At 37.1% G+C, this 19,406-nt stretch overlaps 5 protein-coding genes across 9 annotated transcripts; 3 read left to right on the top strand and 2 right to left on the bottom strand.

Moving 5' to 3' along the window:
- Positions 1-234: 234 nt before the first annotated feature.
- LOC110375710 (methylosome protein WDR77) lies at positions 235-2,461 on the bottom strand. The gene is made up of 6 exons (XM_021333949.3): positions 2,199-2,461; positions 1,929-2,098; positions 1,661-1,843; positions 1,226-1,391; positions 733-904; positions 235-484 (listed from the first exon to the last, which is right to left on the bottom strand). Exons 1-6 carry the CDS (start codon positions 2,308-2,310, stop codon positions 277-279), a joined length of 1,011 nt encoding a protein of 336 aa, XP_021189624.3. The 5' UTR covers positions 2,311-2,461; the 3' UTR covers positions 235-276.
- A 251-nt stretch (positions 2,462-2,712) lies between these two features.
- On the top strand, positions 2,713-6,316 carry LOC110375677 (probable cytosolic iron-sulfur protein assembly protein Ciao1). Of its 4 annotated transcripts, none has more exons than XM_021333898.3 (6): positions 2,722-2,878; positions 4,544-4,756; positions 4,849-4,980; positions 5,180-5,356; positions 5,806-5,999; positions 6,096-6,316. In XM_021333898.3, the coding sequence occupies exons 2-6, from the start codon at positions 4,554-4,556 to the stop codon at positions 6,278-6,280; spliced, it is 891 nt and encodes a 296-aa protein (XP_021189573.3). In that variant the 5' UTR covers positions 2,722-2,878; positions 4,544-4,553; the 3' UTR covers positions 6,281-6,316. The 4 variants fall into 4 exon arrangements, with proteins under 4 accessions (XP_021189572.3, XP_021189573.3, XP_021189576.3 ...); XM_021333901.3 differs by having other exon boundaries at positions 2,730-2,878; positions 4,590-4,756; XM_021333900.3 differs by having other exon boundaries at positions 2,742-2,878; positions 4,570-4,756.
- Positions 6,308-15,769, bottom strand: LOC110375676 (uncharacterized). 2 transcript variants are annotated; one of them, XM_021333894.3, is made up of 6 exons: positions 15,560-15,769; positions 10,661-10,819; positions 8,654-9,998; positions 7,830-8,445; positions 6,711-7,720; positions 6,308-6,628 (listed from the first exon to the last, which is right to left on the bottom strand). In XM_021333894.3, the coding sequence occupies exons 1-6, from the start codon at positions 15,614-15,616 to the stop codon at positions 6,528-6,530; spliced, it is 3,288 nt and encodes a 1,095-aa protein (XP_021189569.3). In that variant the 5' UTR covers positions 15,617-15,769; the 3' UTR covers positions 6,308-6,527. The 2 variants fall into 2 exon arrangements, with proteins under 2 accessions (XP_021189569.3, XP_063892160.1); XM_064036090.1 differs by having other exon boundaries at positions 6,308-7,720.
- A 2,517-nt stretch (positions 15,770-18,286) lies between these two features.
- Positions 18,287-18,642, top strand: LOC110375705 (small integral membrane protein 4). Its single transcript, XM_021333945.3, has one exon. It carries the CDS (start codon positions 18,424-18,426, stop codon positions 18,640-18,642), a length of 219 nt encoding a protein of 72 aa, XP_021189620.3. The 5' UTR covers positions 18,287-18,423.
- Position 18,643: 1 nt separating this feature from the next.
- Positions 18,644-18,903, top strand: LOC126053437 (ubiquinol-cytochrome-c reductase complex assembly factor 6). Its single transcript, XM_049839288.2, has one exon. It carries the CDS (start codon positions 18,644-18,646, stop codon positions 18,848-18,850), a length of 207 nt encoding a protein of 68 aa, XP_049695245.1. The 3' UTR covers positions 18,851-18,903.
- Positions 18,904-19,406: the final 503 nt, after the last annotated feature.

Genomic DNA, 19,406 nt, shown 5'->3' on the forward strand with positions numbered 1-19,406 from the left:
TAAAAATACATTTTCACCATATTTGCACCAGCATCTTCTTCTAGGCAAGTTGATGGCAAATAAACTTCTACCAGAGATCACTTCCCATTCACAATTAACACTTAATTATTTGGAAACAAAGAGATCAAGCAGGCATAGGAACTCAATACAATTTATCTACTGTGCTACAATCAGGACTATAATTACTTTACCTACCAGAGGGAGGAGTAATAAAATAAAAATGAAACACAGTACCTTATGACAACTTGAGAATCTGTATTAAAATATAGAATGTATTTAACCCAACAACACAGTGTGAGATTTTAATTCACCACCCCAGCCCACGGTGTGTAGAGTGTTCTTATCTTGTACATCCCAGGCTACGCCTCTCACATAATTGCTGTGCATATGTCTATCATGGTAAATAACCTTTGGTTGGGAGTTCTCTGCTACTTCACAGACTGTGACAATTTTATTGTCACAACACACCGCTACTTTATCGGAACTGCAAATAAAAAGACATTCATGTGAGTAATGTGTGAATGACTACAATCTAAATTAGAATTACGGCTGAACATATCAATGCTACACAGGTAAATAATGATTAATAGATATATACATTGTGTAAAGAAAATGGTTTTTATAATGGCAGTTTAACTACTTAAATCTGGCGAAAAAGGTTCACTGTTTTTAATTAATCATAATCAAATGTAACTCCCGGAACAATCGTACATATATAAAATAAGAACTTACTCAGTATGCACAGCCAACTTGTGTACAGCAGCAGGGAACTCTGTTATTTTGACATCACTCTCAGTGTTCCTTACGTCTAACAAATGCAGAACGCCTGCCTCATCTCCAACTATCAAGCGATTCTCGTCTATCCAGGCTATGCAGCGAATACAGCAGTCATTTTTCAATAAATCTAAAACAATAAATATTTATTTACATATAGGTATCCTCTATTTTCTGGTACTTTGTTTCTTTTGAATGTAATAGGGTTAAACAAGCATACAGATTGAATGATGAAAAGTGATAATGGTGGCCATAGACTCCTGCAACTGCAAGATATGTCACTATGTTGTACTATAGTGTACTCAATGCATTCTCTTGTGTACTCACTTATGAACTCTCCCTATGTACTCCCCTATTTATTACCTCTTTGTAGTCTTAACTCCCTTATTAGATCTTAGTACAATCTCGCTTTGTAAATCTTACTTATTGTTGGCAATGAATATCTACTTACCAAGTACTGGTTTATCTATATTATCATCCCACAATGTGACATACTGGTCCATGGAGCCAGTTGCAAAACTATTTGTAGACTTTGGTCTGACTGACACTGCATTTATTATCATGCTATGTGCTGCTGCGTAGTTCCTTATACAGATCATGTCATTTATATCCCATACCTAGAATAAACATAAATGAATATTAAGAAATTATTTCTTATAATAATTTTATGATTGGAACAGTGTGAGTATCACCATTTAAAAGCGACTGTTTTCAATGAATATAGTAAAATATTAACAATATAAGTATTATATTGTTTAAAATAATGTGTACATTATTCAACCAGAAAACTGATAAAAGTACCATCAGACAAATGAAACTCAAATATTATAGACTTCTATGGTGTAAATAGCCCATGGTTTAATGAACTCCATATTCATATTGTTACCTTAACATTAGCATCAGCCCCAGCAGTGACATAACATTGCTGAGGCTCAAGGCAGTCCACTGCCAAGACCATGTTGTCATGCTCAGCTACAGAAATATCTTCTTTCCACTGGTTCCATACATTCTGTTGCTCCACGTTAGTGGACCACACACTCACTGCCCCATTGTCTTCACACAGCAGGACCTAAAAACGTCATAGTTTCCTTAATAATACAGTATATTTGTTTTATAATTTAGATCATGGTAAACTTTGGAAGTTTCAATCAGACCTTAGCAGAAGTTCCTATAAAACACCCATCGGCTGTTCCACTAGTTAATGGAATACTTCTTTTCCCTCCAACCGTGATGCTCCGAGCTTCCGCTATATCTTTAAAGACACTGGCACCGCCATTCCAGTACCGGCCAGTAAGCTCTGATGACCCCACCAACACACTTCCATCTGTAACATTAACCGTTTTCTTATAGAGTCGTAAATACACTTTTCATGGTACAAAGATATATTATTGTCATATTGACAAATAACCAGAGTGTTAACATACCGGAATGAATGCGAATATAATCTAAATACGAAAGTGTACTGGTGCCGGTTGTATCAGTCCTGTAGATTTCTGCGTTGAGATGAGGTGGGACGATTTTATTACTATTATCCATTGTTTACAATTCAGGTACAACTATTAGGTATAACTATTCCTATCAAGTAAATCGGTAACAACTTAAAATTCAATATACGAGTAAACAAATTATACGCATTGTTTTCGTATTTCAATAACCTAAAATAAATCCGTTTTTTCACGCACTGCATTTGACTTTGACAAGTTTGACACTTGATAGATATGAGAGAAGTTTACATTTTAGGCAAGAATGTTGAAGCGGGGTTTATTTATTAGAATGTTCTAGCGGTGACTTGACAAAATCAGTCTGTAATATCAGAAATTTGCGATACTAGTAAAAGCAGATACTATTTTTGTTTTGCCTTTTGCAACGCGAGATAAGCTGATCTCAAGAAGTAGGTATAGTGAAAAATATTCTTCTATTCTATTCCTTGTTCCTCTGTAATAGACACTGTCAAATTAACAAAATGTCATGTCATTGACAGACACGTGATGTTTATTGGATTTCTGTGATTGATTCGCTATCAAAAAATAATAATATCTTTTTTGTGTTAAGAAAAACATTGAAAGATAAGTCACTCCACTCGTATTTCTTCAATTAAAAATAGGTGAGTTAGCAAGTGTTGCATCTTAACTTGTGTACTAGAATTACATTGTAAACATCGTAACAAATATTTAAATGCCGATTTACAACACTTGAATAAAATTAAGTAACAAATTGTCTAACCTATTCATCATATTTTGCATTCGGTTCTGTACCTACGTTCGCAATTGTATATTTGTTATACATTTAAACCCAATTCATATAGAGTGATTACATTATAAAGTGTTTCATTTTTATTTGAAGAAATGCCCACTTTGGACTTGATTCAAACATTGAACGGCCATAAAGGCATTGTCTGGAATGTGTCCTGGCATCCTCAAGGAAAAATATTTGCATCCTGTGGTGAGGATAAAACCATAAAACTCTGGAGCAAAGAAGGTCAGGAATGGACAATTAAGACTGTTCTTGTAGATGGACATCAGAGGACTATTAGAGAAGTGGCTTGGTCTCCTTGTGGCAACTATTTAGCTTCAGCTAGTTTTGATGCAACAACAGCTATCTGGGACAAAAAAAGTGGTTTGTAATACATTTTATATAGCTTAGTAAAATAAAAGTATTACCTCATACAAGTTCTAAAGGGCTATGTCCTATGTTCTTAGGTCAGTTTGAATGCAATGCTACACTGGAAGGTCATGAAAATGAAGTGAAGAGTGTGGCTTGGTCTCCCTCTGGTCAGCTGTTGGCAACATGCGGCCGAGACAAATCTGTCTGGGTGTGGGAGGTGGCTGGGGATGATGAATATGAATGTGAATCAGTTCTCAATGCTCACAACCAAGATGTCAAGAAAGTCAGTAAAGACACCTATATTATTTTAATTTTATCCATAAATAGCATAATATAAATAAATTATTCTTGTTGTAGGTAGCTTGGCATCCTTCACAAGACGTCCTAGCCTCTGCATCATATGATAACTCAGTAAAGTTGTACAAAGAGGATCCAGCTGACAATGACTGGAGTTGTATTGCAACATTACAGTCACATGAGTCCACTGTATGGAGCTTAGCTTTTGACAAAACAGGAGAGAGACTTGCCACTTGCAGTGATGACAGAACAGTCAAGATATGGAAGGAATACAAACCTGACAACCAAGAGGGTGTCATTGTAAGTGACAGAGAGTCAGTATGGAAATGTGTTTGCACATTATCAGGCTTCCACACTAGATGTATCTATGACATTGACTGGTGCCACCACACTGGCCTTCTTGCTACAGCTTCTGGTGATGATATCATAAGAATATTCAAGGAAACTGAAGATTCTGATCCTAATTCTCCAACATTTGATCTTATCTGCACCAAATTGAATGCACACTCTCAAGATGTGAATAGTGTCACTTGGAATCCAACTGGCAATAAGGAACTACTCTCCTGTAGTGATGATGGAGAAATTAAAATATGGAGTTTTTCTTCTGAATAGATGATAAGACAATATTTAAATAAGAATAATTGTTAAATCAATGATCAAGTTACTAAAAAAATAAACATTTATATTTAGTTGTGTAGGCTTTACAAATATGTTAAATGGTGTTTCATAATAAATGACTGTTATTTTCTATTCTGTTCTTATTTCCTTTACCAATAATGTTACTTACTTAAGATTTAGCAAAAGCCCCTTAACAACTTATTAATTAACTTTTGTTCTTTTGAAAATATTTGTCATGCATGGATTTCAGTTCACATCTGATGATTTTAACAATAGGAAAACGCGTCTTCTCACAGAAAAGTTTGAAAAGGTTTTATACAACAGCCACCATCAATATGTCTACCGGTGAGAAGATTGGTGTACCTCTGAAGAAGGTTACAGAAGTATTAGAAAACTTTGCACCAAAACAGTTGTCTGAAAGTTGGGACAACACTGGCTTGTTGGTGGAGCCTTATACTGCAAGGTACAAAAAAATAATATTTTGTATGATGTGATGCAAAAAGGTTGTACCTATGCTTATTTAACTTAAATGCTTTCTCACTATATTGTTTCCAGGAACATTTCAAAAATTCTTTTAACCAATGACCTCACAGAAGATGTTGCCCTTGAAGCTCATGGTCATGGATGTGAAATGATAATATCCTATCACCCTCCTATTTTTGCACCAATGAAGTCTGTAGTTCAAAGGTATGTATTAATGCATTTTCTATTTAAAATAATAAGTGGGTAAGATCCAATTTACTGGCCTAAAAGAAAGGGGTGGGTTATCTTCAACCCTTGTGATAGAACTTATAGAAATGGAAGCATGATCCCAAGTAGATCTCTAAAATATCAACTTTGAGTAATGAGAGAAGACTGAACATATTATATTGTTTTGTATTTACAGAGCCTGGAAAGAACGAATTGTGTCATTGCTTTTGGAGAAACAAATAAGTTTGTATTCTCCCCATACAAGTTGGGACAGCGTCCGTGGCGGCGTCAACGACTGGCTAGCAAGTGCATTTCCCGTCAAGGAATCAACGCCCCTGATTCCTGGTGCTGACCCCCAAGTGGGAGCGGGAAGGTAAATATTAATCAACATACAAAAATAACTCAATTTACTGAACAGCCACACAGACTTTCTTTGAAATCATCCAGATATAATATTGTAGCTCATCATTTAACAGTATTATTCGGTATATTACGCCGTTCTGCCACACATCTCTGTTGCCCTTCTTCCTGATTAAATTTAATTTTGGATCCAACTTTCATTGAATTTAATGAGGCAGTAAAGTTCCGAACTTACGGCATACGTATTTAAACAACCTTGAAATTCTGTTCAAGAATAAGTTGTTATATTAAATACACATTATAACTTTTTGCAAGACTTTGGAAAGCCTAACTTTAACAACATCTACAAAAACAAGCAACTTATCTTTATCCCTATTAAAGTAGATGACCTACTTGACTTCGAATAAATGATGAGTTATTTTGCAACAAATGATTGCTAATGTGTTTTACAATTTGTTCCAGGTTGCTGCAACTCGCATCGAGTATTTCTTTGTCGGATGCGGTTACAAAAGTAAAGCAATTGACTGGATTATCGCATGTGCGCTTTGCCTTCGGGAAGGGGAAAAGTATGTCGAGTGAGGTACTGACTGTAGCGCTGTGTGCGGGCTCCGGGAACTCGGTGTTGAAGGGAGCTGCTGCTGACTTGTATCTAACAGGTAACGTAACACCATAAACTTGAAATACTTAGATCTATACATTCTTCTGCAATGGAGCAAGCTTTCAATATGTAATTACGATATTTATCTTTGCAGGAGAAATGCTTCATCACGACGTGCTTGATGCTGCACAAAAAGGAATTAGCGTCATCCTAACGAATCACTCCGATTCTGAAAGAGGCTTCCTTAAAGGATTTTCTTCACAACTTCAAAGTTTATTGAATAATGAAGTACAAGTGTTCGTCAGTAAAGTCGATAAAGATCCTCTAGTCACACTGTAAGTTATTTGGTTAAAATAAAACAGCTCATTTAATTTATTGTATGTTTTATTAATCTGTAAAGTGTTATTTTAAATGTTAGATCAACGGAAATACATTTAGGTTTCACTTCTTTTAAATTACTGTTACATGTGAGATCATCGTTATCTTATTCTATGAATCTCAGAATACGAAATTACATAGCGCAAATAGGATTCAAATATTTTCGTTAATATCTATGGTTCTTACGACTAGTCAAAATAAGTACTACCTACAATACTTGGCAAGACCTTTGTAAATGTACTTTCGTCTTCCATTTCCTATCTGCATAATTCAGTCCGTTTCTTTCCCCTTGATGATCCTGTAGCTGCACTGAAAGATTTCCATTGTTTAAAGATGTAATCATTTTATGGTTGTTAGAATTTTCATTAGAGCATGCACACGTCTTACTTACGCGGAGCGACTTTGTCTACACTTTTATGTTTCAAGGCTTTATCATATTTTGAAACATCTTTCGATGTTTTCTTTCGCCTGGGAGTTCCGAGACTTGGCTGAATTTTGCATATAGACGAAACGGTTCCGTTCTTATCATCATAGTTTATAACATATTCTTTACGAGCGTTACTTCTAGTAGCGTTCAGCTTTGTGCCTAAGTCTTTGTCATTGCCCCTTGATTGTACCGCGGGGATTTGCGCTGTGTAAACGGATTCCTGTTTTTGTGATGCTTTTACTGTTTCTTTTGTAGACTTATCCCTGGACGAGTGTCTCTTACGGCCACTGTGAACAGCATGGTTTTCATCCAAACTTCCGTTGTACTTGTGATCAGCTTTCTCAACAGCCCTGCGATTTCTGTCCCTGGTTGTTTCTTCAGATTCAGCTTGAGGCACGTTTGAGGTAGGTCGTTGCAACGACCTGCTTTTATGTTCTGTCTTTTCAGTACTGGATTTTTTCTCTCTGGATGATTTACTTTCACTATGTTTGCGGGGTTCTTTTGTAATGTTAAGTTTATCTTCTTTACGATCTTCTTTTATCTTTTCTGATTTATCGCCAGAGTTCTGCGGTTTATCGATCTTTTGCGCTCGTCTTGAAAGGGTATCTTTGTAAGCCGAGCGTGAGATTGTATCTTTATGTATTGAGTGTTTTGTTCGGAGACTATTATCAGTCCCAGAATCTGATCGACGTTCTTTTCTTCGGTCGCTGTAATTCAAGCTGGAACTCGGTGTATCAGAGGTCTGTTCCTTATTACTTTTATGCAATTCCGTGTTTTGCGATTTTCTTTGACGCGAGTTGAGTGAATTTGTTTTCAGTTTTTGGATGTCTCTTTTCTCTAACGTGTTGGATTTGTGTATGTCATCATTTAGATTTACGTAAATTGGGTCTATATCTTCTGAAAGTTTTCTTTCTTTCGCAGAAAATATTTTTTCAGTGTCATGTTTTGTATGATCTTTTGTAACTCGACTAGAGCTAAAAGTAAAAATAAACGGTTGGTAAATAGGACCATAATTTCAATACATGCGTGTTAGATATGTAGTCTGGTTATTGGTTTAGTAGATAATTTATTTTAAATACATACCGTGTCGATTGATCTTCACGTTTATGCGACCTTTCGGTTGAATCTCGTCTCAAAGATTTCGGTGGTGCCGAGATACTCCTTGCAGTTACCTCGTCTTGTCTACGTGATCTAGACCGTCGTGTATATGACATATCGGTTCTTTCTTGACTTTCCTTTTCAATAATTGGCTTAAGAACTTGGATTTCGTTAATTTCATTAGGTTTGTCTTCATATTTGGACCGTAATCTAGGTGTTGGTACGGGGGCATAGTTGATGTTCAAAGGAAGGTTCTGATACTCGGGGCTCTCATCAGATTCTGGTTCACTATTACACACGCTACTTGAGACTTGTTGGATAAGTTTCACCGACTGAAATATACTCTCGTTGTCACTGTTTTTGAATGGACTTTTCATACTGTTTCGACTATTGTATGAATCTGTCTTCCCGCTGTCAACACCGAAGTAAGTTAATTCACTATCCCGAAGTTGTCTTGTTTTGGGCTTCCTTTGTGCTGGAGATACTTGTAGTTTGTTAAATTTACTTTTAACGTCTTGGATAGTATCTTCGGAGGCCTTATCAATTTTGATATGAGTTACGACCTGTTTTTCTTGCTTAAAACTGTCTTGTTTTGTGGGACCTAAAACATTGAAATATTTTAGTATTGACAAGAATTTTCATAAATCAATCGCAGTTATGTTTAAGTTACAAGCAGGTTAAGGTAGCCAGGCCAATAATAAGCGTCTAAAACAGGTTACGTGACATAGCGGCGAAATTGACATGGTAGTTAATCATATTATCCGAACCCTAATCAACTAGTATACAGATTTTTGTAAGTTATTAGTTACCTGCTTTAACCGTCCGTAAAACGTTAGGTTTCATGACAGGATCTTCTGCTGCTCCGGCAAATATAGACTTAACTTCGCTGTTGTAGCGTTTCTCCGATTGCAATTGCTTATTAACTAAAGAGACTGCCGATAGCACACAGTCATTTGGCGAGTCCTTATTCAAAAGCTCATCTGACGTCCCAAATGCCATGTTCTCTCCTAAAAGATATGGTTTGGGTTTCGGAATTTTGTTTTTGAGAATACTTTTTGTAGCTGCTGTATTCTCATCGGATTCACCAATCTCACTACTGCTAAGAATAAAAGGAGTGCCAATTCCATTGGGTGCTGAAAAATCATTCTTTTCTCCAAACAACGTTATTGGTTTTTCAATCATATCTTTCATGGGTACAAAGGCGCTTCGTCGTTTTCTAAAATCTGTTGAGGGCGGAGGTTTCTCATCTGTTGCAATTATATTAACCTTACCCGATTCAGCAGCGAAATGAAGTTCAGTTTTACAGAATTCCACTCTTTTCACTTTTCTGTCACCCTCTTCAGTTACTTGGTGCTTTTTGTTATAGTCGTCGCTATCTGTCTCGACGGTCACGGGTAAAGTTATGGATACTTTACCAGTTGATTGCAATGTTATATTATTTTCTAATGGCTCCTCCAACACAATATCATGTTCTCGATAAGTCTTGAATTTGGTTCCCCTGTAGTGTGAAGTTGGTCTGTTTTTCGATAACCAATCTCTAAAGGATTCTTCATTGTTGGGCGTCTTTCTTTCATCTCTAGAAAAGTGTTTTGTGTGAGAGTAGTCATCCATTTGATCATTGACGATTTCAGTTGATTTACAAATGCCGCTATCGGTGGAAGATTCCATCGCTAGTGTGTCGTTACTGTGGGTGATTGTTTCATTTAGTGGAGAGGTGTCTTCGAAGCTATAGCTTTTACGTCTCGTATTCCATTCATTGCTGCTGTTTAAAAGTGATTTATATTTAAGTGTGCTCAGAGTAACTGGGGTATCCAACAATGGAGAGTTTCGGCTGGTATTTCTACTAGAATGAATATCACTGCACTCTGAATCGTAGGAGTATTTTCTGTGGAGGTTTCTACCTAGTCGTGCATCAAGATCAATAATGCTGGCATTGTCTGTAGAAGATGACTCTTCGCTGGGCATTCGAATGGCACTACCTTTGGTAGACCCTCGCCATTTTGAAGGCTCCGAGATTTCGAAGTCATCTGGTTCAGTGACTTTGTAATTTTCTGTGGTTGGTTCAGGCGATGATTCAAACGGAGTAGACGATATTTCCAAGGGCTTCATAGGTGATGATGGTGACTCCAATAGGTTAAAACCGGAAGAAATAACCTGAAATATAAATAGGACACTTAATTAACCAACACTACTCCTAGAGCCTTGAGAAAATTACCTACGTAAAATATAAAAGTCATAAAAACAATAACACATCAATGGCTATGCCCTTAGTTTTTCATACCTTGCAAATATCTATAAACCGTTAGCTGATACGATGATATATTTTACTTTAGCAGTATGTGAACAAATATGGTTATCTTACAGTTAACATTGACCTAATTGAATGAACACTTAAGGCGCAGCTCCTGACTTCTTAGTCATAGAAGTAGGTAAGACCTTTTAATGGTTTAAACCCACATGGGTTTTACTCGCTTATCGATGAAATTTCTTCACACACCCCGATATAGCATCATCTTTAACCTTCCTCAATACCGAGCGACCTAATACCTAATACTGAAAGAATGCGGACGAGCCTATGATTTGCGGGTTCAACGAAATAAAGTCGTCCAGCTTTATAACATTACTAGCCGTTTTCCCGCGGTTTCACCCGCGTCTAGCGGGAACTACTTACTGCCCGTACCGCGGTAAAATACAGCATGCAACTCAGGAACATTGTTTGTAGCTAGCTGTCGGTGATAGATTTTTGGAAATCCGACCCGCTGTTCCAAAGATATATATTAGTGTAGATTAGGATATCGAATGTTGTGAGAGCTTACCCTTCGTGAAGAGTGCAGCATGAAGGAGGAGGCCGGTGCCCCCGGGGCTGCGGACGAGTGGTAGGCCGCCCGCATGACGCGCACGCGCGCTCCCGGCCCGCTCGCGTGCAGCACCTCCATCGCGCGCGCAATGCGACGCGTCACGCCCCCTTCTGTCACCTGAAATTGATGATATCATTTTATAGAGTTAATTGCCTTTCAACATTAAGAAGTTTGAATACTATGTCCTACCGTGTCGTTAAGCATCTTTGACGGTAAGTTTGACGGGGGTAAATAATACCTACATTATTTTGAAATACCATAGTTATTTAAAATACGTCATTATCTACTTATGTATCAGGTATGCATCATAATATATTTTTTTGTACAAGGTTAGCGAAAATGTAAAAGTTGACAGTACTTAGCTAGGTCTCTGTAGGGGCCTTTAACGCGGGCAAATTATTGCGTTACGAAAAACGGTGACAAAATGTCGACTATCTTAAAACTTAATCATTTTGTCTCAACTTAAATATTTTTCAATTTTGTTCGCATAGTAAAACAGTTCGAAGCGTGGGCACCTGGTTAACTAGACACTTGTAGATACTTGTGTTGATGACTAATCTACCAATCCTAAACTAACCGTGTTTGTGAATGTTATACAAAATGGAAATGTGCCTACATACTTCAAATATTTAATAACAACAGGTTGAGTAAATCTCTTACCGTTGCTTGGCAATTGAACTACCAAAGTAGTGTATGAAATATTCATGACCAAGCACATATGATGACCTCAACAGTTATAATAACTGTCCGGCAACTGGCTACAGTATTAGACTTAGTTTGACTGTGGCTGTAGTTAGTGTAAATCATTGTCAAAATGCAATGTGTGCGTGCCCGAGAACTTCTTGCTTAGTCGTCGTGACGAATGTAGTTCGACTACTTTCATGTCCTGTGAAACTGCCCGTGTACTTAGTGTTCCTATTCGTTCAACATTATAGGAATAAATCTACTTAGGGTACAGCACTAGTTTCTCCTGGTTTAAATTCAAGTAAAGCAACTATTGGCAGACATAATTTTTAGCATAGAGATTACCGAACAAAAAGGCTTGCTACTTAATTATTCGTACGTTTTACCTCCTCGCCGCCCACATTTTAGTAATAAGTACTTATTGCCACGGTTCGCGTACAGTATCGGTATTCTGAATGATAATGTTCCGGGTCTCGGTTTCTGCATTTAAAATAATTATGCTTATAAACGCACCCACAACAAAAGGCGCATTACGCGGCGTTTTTTGGCTAATACGCTTTTAAATTAATGTTACGTTTATTGGCGAGCATTAAATGAACACGAAACCGATTATAAGTTAGTATGTTACGCATAGTTGTTGTGGCCTTCACAGTTATTAAAGTATATGTATTTATTGTTACCAGTGACGCGATCCTTCTTGCGGGGGCGAAATGAAATGAAATTGTGGCGTGTTGTGATTGCAATCTTTTCAATGATCAACTCGCTTTTGAATATTCGTAGGTGTCATAGTTATTTGCATTGTAGCACGCAGAATGGTAGTTAAGGTTAACTTAGTTTACATTAATGTTTCTACGAGGGTAAAGATTCAATAGAGGAAAAGTCTGTAAAGACTAATTTATCTGCAAATAGACCACCTGCTGTTCGTTTCTATGAGGAACTCAGAAAACCATTAGGTACTAAGATAGGTGTATCAATTATGTATAACTTTCTATGACTTTGATTAAGGAGAAGACTTCCTATATACGTACTAATACGTAGGTCATGGTACCTGGTAGGCTAGTATCCTCTATCTGGTAGATTATGACGAGGTAGCCGACAAACATAGGTACTTACCTACCCCAGAATCTTTTATTTATTTAGTCGAGATTAAGATTAATTAGGTACCATTGTTTTTGCTCTATTATTTCGTTCTATTTATGGAAAAAGCCTTTTCTTAATGCTAGTTGATCAAGGCAACTTATTTCAGAGGACTGACGTCATCTGTATAAATCAAACCAACAGCTAAGAAGGTCGTATGCGACCCACTGTGAGCTCGCTCAGCTCTATCAGCTATTGCTGTAGAATACTAACTAGTCTATATCTAATTTATATAGATAACTTTATGTAAATCACAAGCAAATAAAATCACCGTCTTTGATTAATGGATTAACCGTAATTACAAATACAAGTTACCAAAAACGAATAGTTGGCTGTCAATAATTGTACAACCGGTTCCGTTTGCTGCCACGGCGTAGTTTAATTAATTCATGAAGGCAATAAGAATGAACTCGGTTTGATCAATATTGCTCAGAATCTGAAAACTGATTTATTTGGTGCATTGTTTGGTGTCTAAAGCAATTACCGAGGCCGGTTCTTGGATGGGTTACCATATTTAGATTTGAACCCTCCGGACTCCGGAACGTAAGCTCTTAGACAATGTATCTATCTACTTTCGGGTATCAGGCTTTTTAAAACACGTCTTCCTTCAAGTACCTACTATCTACCTAGGTAACGATGAGTGTTATTTAGGTACCTACTTACCTATGTTTATATAATAACTTTGGATAAATATAACAGCACGATCTATTGACACGGAGACGCATGCTCCGGCACTCAACCACATGGTTTTTGCACAGTTAACGGTAAAACTGACTGACTTATTAGTATTAATCAGAAAGCGTGAATTAGTAATGAATGCATGTTTTGAATTGTGAGAATCTTTCAAAATGGAAGACGGAAGGCTTAATTTGGCAAGAGGAGGGGGTCTGGGGCCGTGACGTTAGAGTTTGTCGGTCGACGACTTGCGCGGGCGGCCGTGATCACCAATAAGCAAAATCGATATTTACGAGAAATGATGCAGGAAAATCCACAAACTGTAAGTCTTAGATCCCAATGAATCATCTTCTTTCTCGTGAATATGCATATTTTTTAATAAAACCAATAAGATTAAGGACGAACCAGCCAGTCATACGTAAACCAGTTCTGATCACAAAAACCACACTTTTTTAATCGTCATAGGTTTTCCTGTGGTAAGAGTTTTCTTAAAACAAGATCGTAAAGAAAAATGCCTTAGGAAACAGCAATCTTAGGTATCGAGAGGTAATTTTTGGAAAGTAGGTAAGTAGGAAAGCAGTATTTAGGTAATCAATGCGTTACAGCTGCTTTTTAATAATTTGAATAATGATTTTAAAACATAATTCATTACATAAATTGCGATTTTGCAAATAGCGACGTCAACGCTGTCTATTTTTAACATGCATGGTAATGACAGTCGCGTCGCAAAGCTCATCTTTGTATGACATTAATGTAGGTAAATGATGATAAGTTAGCCCACACAAATAATACGAGACAAACAAATTGAACGGTGCACAGCCTCGCCAGCCACGGCCTTTGCGCAGGATTTCCGGCAGTCTGCACACGAACCCGAATAACCATGTTGAGCTAACAACGCTTCGTTAACTTGAGTTACGGTTTATTGTAACTCAGTGAGAGCGTCGCACTCACAGAACTTGTCAATTCACTGCTTATAGAAAAACAGTGTTTTTGTTTTTCCATTTCCACGTACGTAGCCTACACAATGAATCTCACTACATATTCATGACTCATACTTAGTATTTAAGTTATAAAAGTTCACATGTAGAACCAGCTCGCATTTTTATTGTTTCCTGGTTGATGATTATAGGAAATACATTAAGCAAAGCGATCAGTAGCTTCCTCACGTCTATTCCTTCACTTTCACTGTTCGACAATCAAGCGTTGGGATCGAGATTACTATTGTGTTCACATCACCTTCCTGTTGTAATACCACTAGTGGTTACGTTATAAGTGGAAATCATTGCCTTCTTGGACTCCATCGATTATTTTTGTCAATTGTTTTTCAACTTTAGGTCTCACATAAAGCCTACCTAAATGTTGCCTTGATGCTAAGATTTGAAAACTGTTGTAGGTACGACCCAGTGGGACCGGTTTTAGTTATACCTGCTGATAGCTGCCTTTATCCGCAATTATTAGTTAGAATGCCTGGAAATCGTTCAGCTTTGGCTACGGCCCCGGTAAATAGAACACCTAACTCATCAACTAATATTCGGTATGTCACAATCCTTAACTGCGTCAGATGGTTGACTATTGCTTAACAATGTAAATTAATTGCGAGAGTTTCAAAGATGCGACACATTTTATAATGCTTTCCAAAGAAATCGATGTTTTTTTTTAATTGATAACATGACACCAGTACCTATCCGATAAATTAAAATTGCTTTAATACCGAATTACTGAATCGTTTCAGTAATTCGTTTGTTTTTTTTTTTCGTACAATTTGATTGAAAACTACATCTTTTTAGGGGAGTACGATATAATTTAAAATGGTGACACAACTATTACGTGCGAATTGTGAGATGAAACTCGCTGCATTTTAGTTTAACTCTTCCACACGAATTAAAGGAATACAACAAAAAAACTTACTAAACTAGCTCAGACAGGTTTGTTTGGACATTTGCTCTCAACAGTAAACCTTATGCAGTAAAACACACGTCTCATTCTTTGAAATTGAATAAATATCCATAATATATCTCGAACGTCTGGTCGTCCTGAGTTTTAACACCGTAAAAGGAAATGACCACTTTAGTCTTTTGGCAATGACCTCTTGTTAATCGAAATGCCACAATCTTTACTTATTCACTCACATTATATGCGATAGCTATTCACTTTGTATTCAAACAACACGTCTTAACTTAAAATATGTAAATTAGAAAGCTTGCACCACACGTTTCTGTCTAAGATATTCTGCCATGTTCAAACTTTTATTTATTTTTCTGCATATTTTTTTCACAAGTATTCTAAATATAAACATTGCTTGAAATTATCTCATATATTGTGGGGTGATCATTCTGCTTTCTGGGGGTTGTTTGACCTCACCTTTCCATATTCGGCGGTTCCAGCCCACTCTCGACGCCATTGATCTGCCACTTCCATCTCTGTGAGTTGGTGTATGTCGTTTTTCGATAATGCAGCTACACTCGGAGGGAGCACGGTTTCGTTCGAAATAAACACACGCGCACGTTATTGCTGTGCGCCGGCACGAAGCCTACTGGCGGCACTACCATGCCAGTCACCTCCACTGCCTTCGTCGTGCGAGACGCGGTACAGCCTCAGCCCACAAAATAAATTTAAATATCGCCAATTCGTCATTGCCTTCCGTTGACAAAAACCGTACCTACTTAATGTCAACGCCCACCGTCAGTATAAGGTACCTCTCACGTAGGAAGCGGCCTACGCTTTTAGAAATATGTACTGCAGTATGGAAAACGCTCAGATCCAACATTTTAGAATACAATTAAATACGAATAGATGTCAGATAGCTTTTTACTGATCATTAATCAATATCATGTCATCCGAAATGGATATTTTTTGTGAACAGCATTGATTACCCACCAATAGTTTGTCCGGTCTTATTCAAATGCGTGTGTATCGGAGCAGGAACAGGTTGATAGAAGCCCGAGTTCGTAGACACTGAAAAGTAAAAGACTTCAATATTAGTTTGCCTATTCAAAAAAAAAAACAACATATTTTTTAAACTTATCTACCCTTTAGTCTCGCGCGTATAGGTACGACTTGCATATGGGTGGCATTTCTGTATTCAATTTGTCTTATGCGGTTTACAGTAGGCTCCTTTCTAGGTTTCGTGCTATTTTACTATGGTAGTTTTAAATTAAATGACCCAGGTAACCAGGTAGACACCACGGGCGCCGGGTGTCGCGAGATGACTCCCGGCCACCGTAGGCATGGGTCTGTGGGCGGTGAGTTCGGGTGGCTCATCGTCCTCCCTCTGTCAACTTAGACGACAGACCCGTGTTCGACGGCGCGAGTTATTCCTCGCGCTCCTCAAAGAGATGTCAGCAACCCCAGCGGGGCCCAGTAAGGCCAAGGCCTGACGGGGCTGCGGGTTGTTCGAACGAGATACCGCGGCCCTGGTACATAAAAGGCCTACGACGGAACACGACGGTGTTTAGTCAGTAAGAGTCTGTCGCTCCCTCATCCCTGCTAACCCACAGCGGGAGGGATCATTTGATGAGTTTTGATGTCGTTAAAAAAAAGAGTGGCGGAAATCCGACACACGTCACACGTTGCGAGATGACTTATAGGTCCAAGTAGGCTGCTGGAATGCTAGTACTATCTGAGTAGCCGGTGTCTGCTGAACGGTGATAAGATCCTTCACCATGTCGGCGTGAAATACCGAACTTTATAATATGTAATTATAGAGCTCGGTATTTGGGGTGCATAACCACATTGATACACAACATCTTTGCAAGATATAATTCTATGTGGGTAAGCTCGCATCTATTTGTGAACATTTCTGAAAAGTAATAGTTTGAAAATAATTATTTTAGAATATTTGTCTTTCTTAATTCACTTAGGAATGGATACATTCTTTTACAAAGGATTAAGATTAAAAGTCAGTTTCAAATAATTCATGATAGTTTTATTCCATCCTTAAAAATGTTTAACAACTTATAAAATACGGATTTAAATAACTTAAGTTCAATGGTTGCAATCCAAGACTTATTTCAATAGATATACTGCATTGGGTAACTAACCAGATGAGTAACAATAATCAAATCTTGTAAAAGTTATGACAATTATTTAACAACTGTTTCTAAGTTGACTAATATACAAATCTAGTAAATAGTTATCACACATTTTCAATTCTAATATATCAAGAAAAGCATCACTTTGAAACTTTGTTCTGGTATTCACACGCCTGCAAAACTTAGCTACTAAAATGTTGTGTTTTTGGTTTGTCATACAGAAGTTATAAAACATGATTTGTTCAGCACTGTAACCTCTGTTGATGCCATTTTTGAAATATCGATAGAATAATTGGTCACTATAGTTACACATACTTTCCACATCTTTCCATTCCTTGAGTGTTAAACCAAACAGCAGTCCTACTGCAGGGCCCTTGACGACACAAGTTACTTCTCCTGATCTATCTGTTATTCTTATTGTAGCACTCGAAGAAACTCTTCCTCTGTAGTTGCTGATCTTCACTGACTCGAGTGAGTAGTCTGTAAGCAGACCCCATCCCTCTGTGTGAAGTTTTATTCGTTTTGCTTCCGTAAGTTTTGAAGGAACAACAGAATTATAAAAATTATCATTCGCCTGTTTCTTGTTCATGGAAACTTGTTGTTACACAAGTTACTTTTATATATTGATGATTTCTTTGTCATTTAGCCGTATTTTGTATTCTTTCTTGTATTTAAACGGAGTACGAAGTTGCTAGTTGCTAATTCAAATTCAATCAGCTGCTTGCTTTGCCGCTAGTAAAAAAAATGTGGGTTTGACATACGCTACGCTGATGACATTGACACCTGACAGCTGATGTCTTTCCAGTTTACGAAGCAAAGCTAATAGCTGGGCATGACTGGAAGCTAAAGTAAGACAAGCCCAAGCTGCTTTTCATCACTATACTTGCCAAATGACTTCAGTCATTATTCCACTCACTAAAAGTAGGTCACAGCAAATAACAACAAAATGAGATGACAATATTGGTGATTTTATACAAATTTAAAGTTTTTTAATCGCGCTGTCTGCATGGAACGGATTTTATTACTGTCCAGATGACTGTGTCACTGTGACAAGTGACATCTAATGTTTTGACGTAAACGTAAATTTAGAGGTTATATAAAATAGGACTTGTTTTCTGCTTATTTCTTTGCTTATATAATACGCATTACAATTTGAATTGTTAAATCTTATGAGTTTACTGTAAATCTGATTCAATGAGAATAGGCTGGGTGCACAAGTTGGTAAACAAATGGCCGGGCAAAAGTATATTTGGAATGTATAGATTCCTGCCAATGTTTTTCGTACTTGGAGCTGCTTTAGAGTTTTCTATGATTAACTGGAAGGTTGGGGAAGTTAATTTTTATAACACGTTCAAGAGACGTCAAGCTCACGAAATAGTTGAAGAAAAGATAAAGAAATACACAGCTGCATAAGATGCCGGCCGGAGTGACTTGGGGCCAGTACATTGCCTTTTCATCGGCGGCTATGCTGTCTATGCTAGCAGGATCGCAGATTGTACATCAGTACTACAAACCATTACAGGATTTAAATGAATACATTAACAAGGAGCTCAGAAGCCTACCGGATAACGTTCAAGTTAAAATTAGACAAGAATTGCAGGATGAAGGTATATTAAATTAGGACTTATATTATTTATTATGTGTAAGTAAATAAAATTGTTACTCACAATAGAACATTTTCATTTTTAGTCTCCAGTTGATAACTTGCCTCTCATGTTTTGTTCCTGTAGTTTGTATGTAGTATTCTTTAACTTATGAATTGACCTACTAAAAAACTATAAACAAATGCAAAAAATTCCAATTAGTCTAGCCACCTTACCTTTTACTAATGTCAACTTTACTTATCTTTTATTATAGTCTTTCAACAGGTTTTTTCATAATTCTCAATTAGGCAAGTTTAGTAATTATAAGATATATGTATGTAGATGTAGGTATAGTAAAGTGAAAAATATCAACTTTACTCATCTTTTGTTATAGTCTTTCAACAGGTTTTTTCATAATTCTCAATTAGGCAAGTTTAGTAATTGTAAGATCAAACTTCAAACTTCAAATATCTATGCACATGTAGGTATAGTAAAGTGAAAAATAGTATTTTGAGGATTGCTTTTAGACTAAATACATAGAATTAATCTTATAACCCATGAATATCATCATAAAAAGCAGTTATATTATGATAA

Source organism: Helicoverpa armigera, chromosome 9 (genome assembly GCF_030705265.1).
Source record: "Helicoverpa armigera isolate CAAS_96S chromosome 9, ASM3070526v1, whole genome shotgun sequence".
Taxonomy (NCBI): Eukaryota; Metazoa; Arthropoda; class Insecta; order Lepidoptera; family Noctuidae; genus Helicoverpa; species Helicoverpa armigera.

Excerpts from the sequence above, each read along its gene's own strand:
- LOC110375710 (XM_021333949.3), bottom strand. The coding sequence starts at position 2,310 with ATGGATAATAGTAATAAAATCGTCCCACCTCATCTCAACGCAGAAATC. Across the intron at positions 2,099-2,198 it reads TTATATTCGCATTCATTCCG|ATGGAAGTGTGTTGGTGGGG; the intron begins GTATGTTAACAC and ends TTAATGTTACAG. Across the intron at positions 1,844-1,928 it reads TTATAGGAACTTCTGCTAAG|GTCCTGCTGTGTGAAGACAA; the intron begins GTCTGATTGAAA and ends TGACGTTTTTAG.
- LOC110375677 (XM_021333897.3), top strand. The coding sequence starts at position 3,120 with ATGCCCACTTTGGACTTGATTCAAACATTGAACGGCCATAAAGGCATT. Across the intron at positions 3,391-3,473 it reads TATCTGGGACAAAAAAAGTG|GTCAGTTTGAATGCAATGCT; the intron begins GTTTGTAATACA and ends CTATGTTCTTAG. Across the intron at positions 3,662-3,735 it reads ACAACCAAGATGTCAAGAAA|GTAGCTTGGCATCCTTCACA; the intron begins GTCAGTAAAGAC and ends TTCTTGTTGTAG.
- LOC110375676 (XM_021333894.3), bottom strand. The coding sequence starts at position 15,616 with ATGGAAGTGGCAGATCAATGGCGTCGAGAGTGGGCTGGAACCGCCGAA. Across the intron at positions 8,446-8,653 it reads TTTACGGACGGTTAAAGCAG|GTCCCACAAAACAAGACAGT; the intron begins GTAACTAATAAC and ends TCAATGTTTTAG. Across the intron at positions 7,721-7,829 it reads CGTGAAGATCAATCGACACG|CTCTAGTCGAGTTACAAAAG; the intron begins GTATGTATTTAA and ends TTTTACTTTTAG.
- LOC110375705 (XM_021333945.3), top strand. The coding sequence starts at position 18,424 with ATGAGAATAGGCTGGGTGCACAAGTTGGTAAACAAATGGCCGGGCAAA.
- LOC126053437 (XM_049839288.2), top strand. The coding sequence starts at position 18,644 with ATGCCGGCCGGAGTGACTTGGGGCCAGTACATTGCCTTTTCATCGGCG.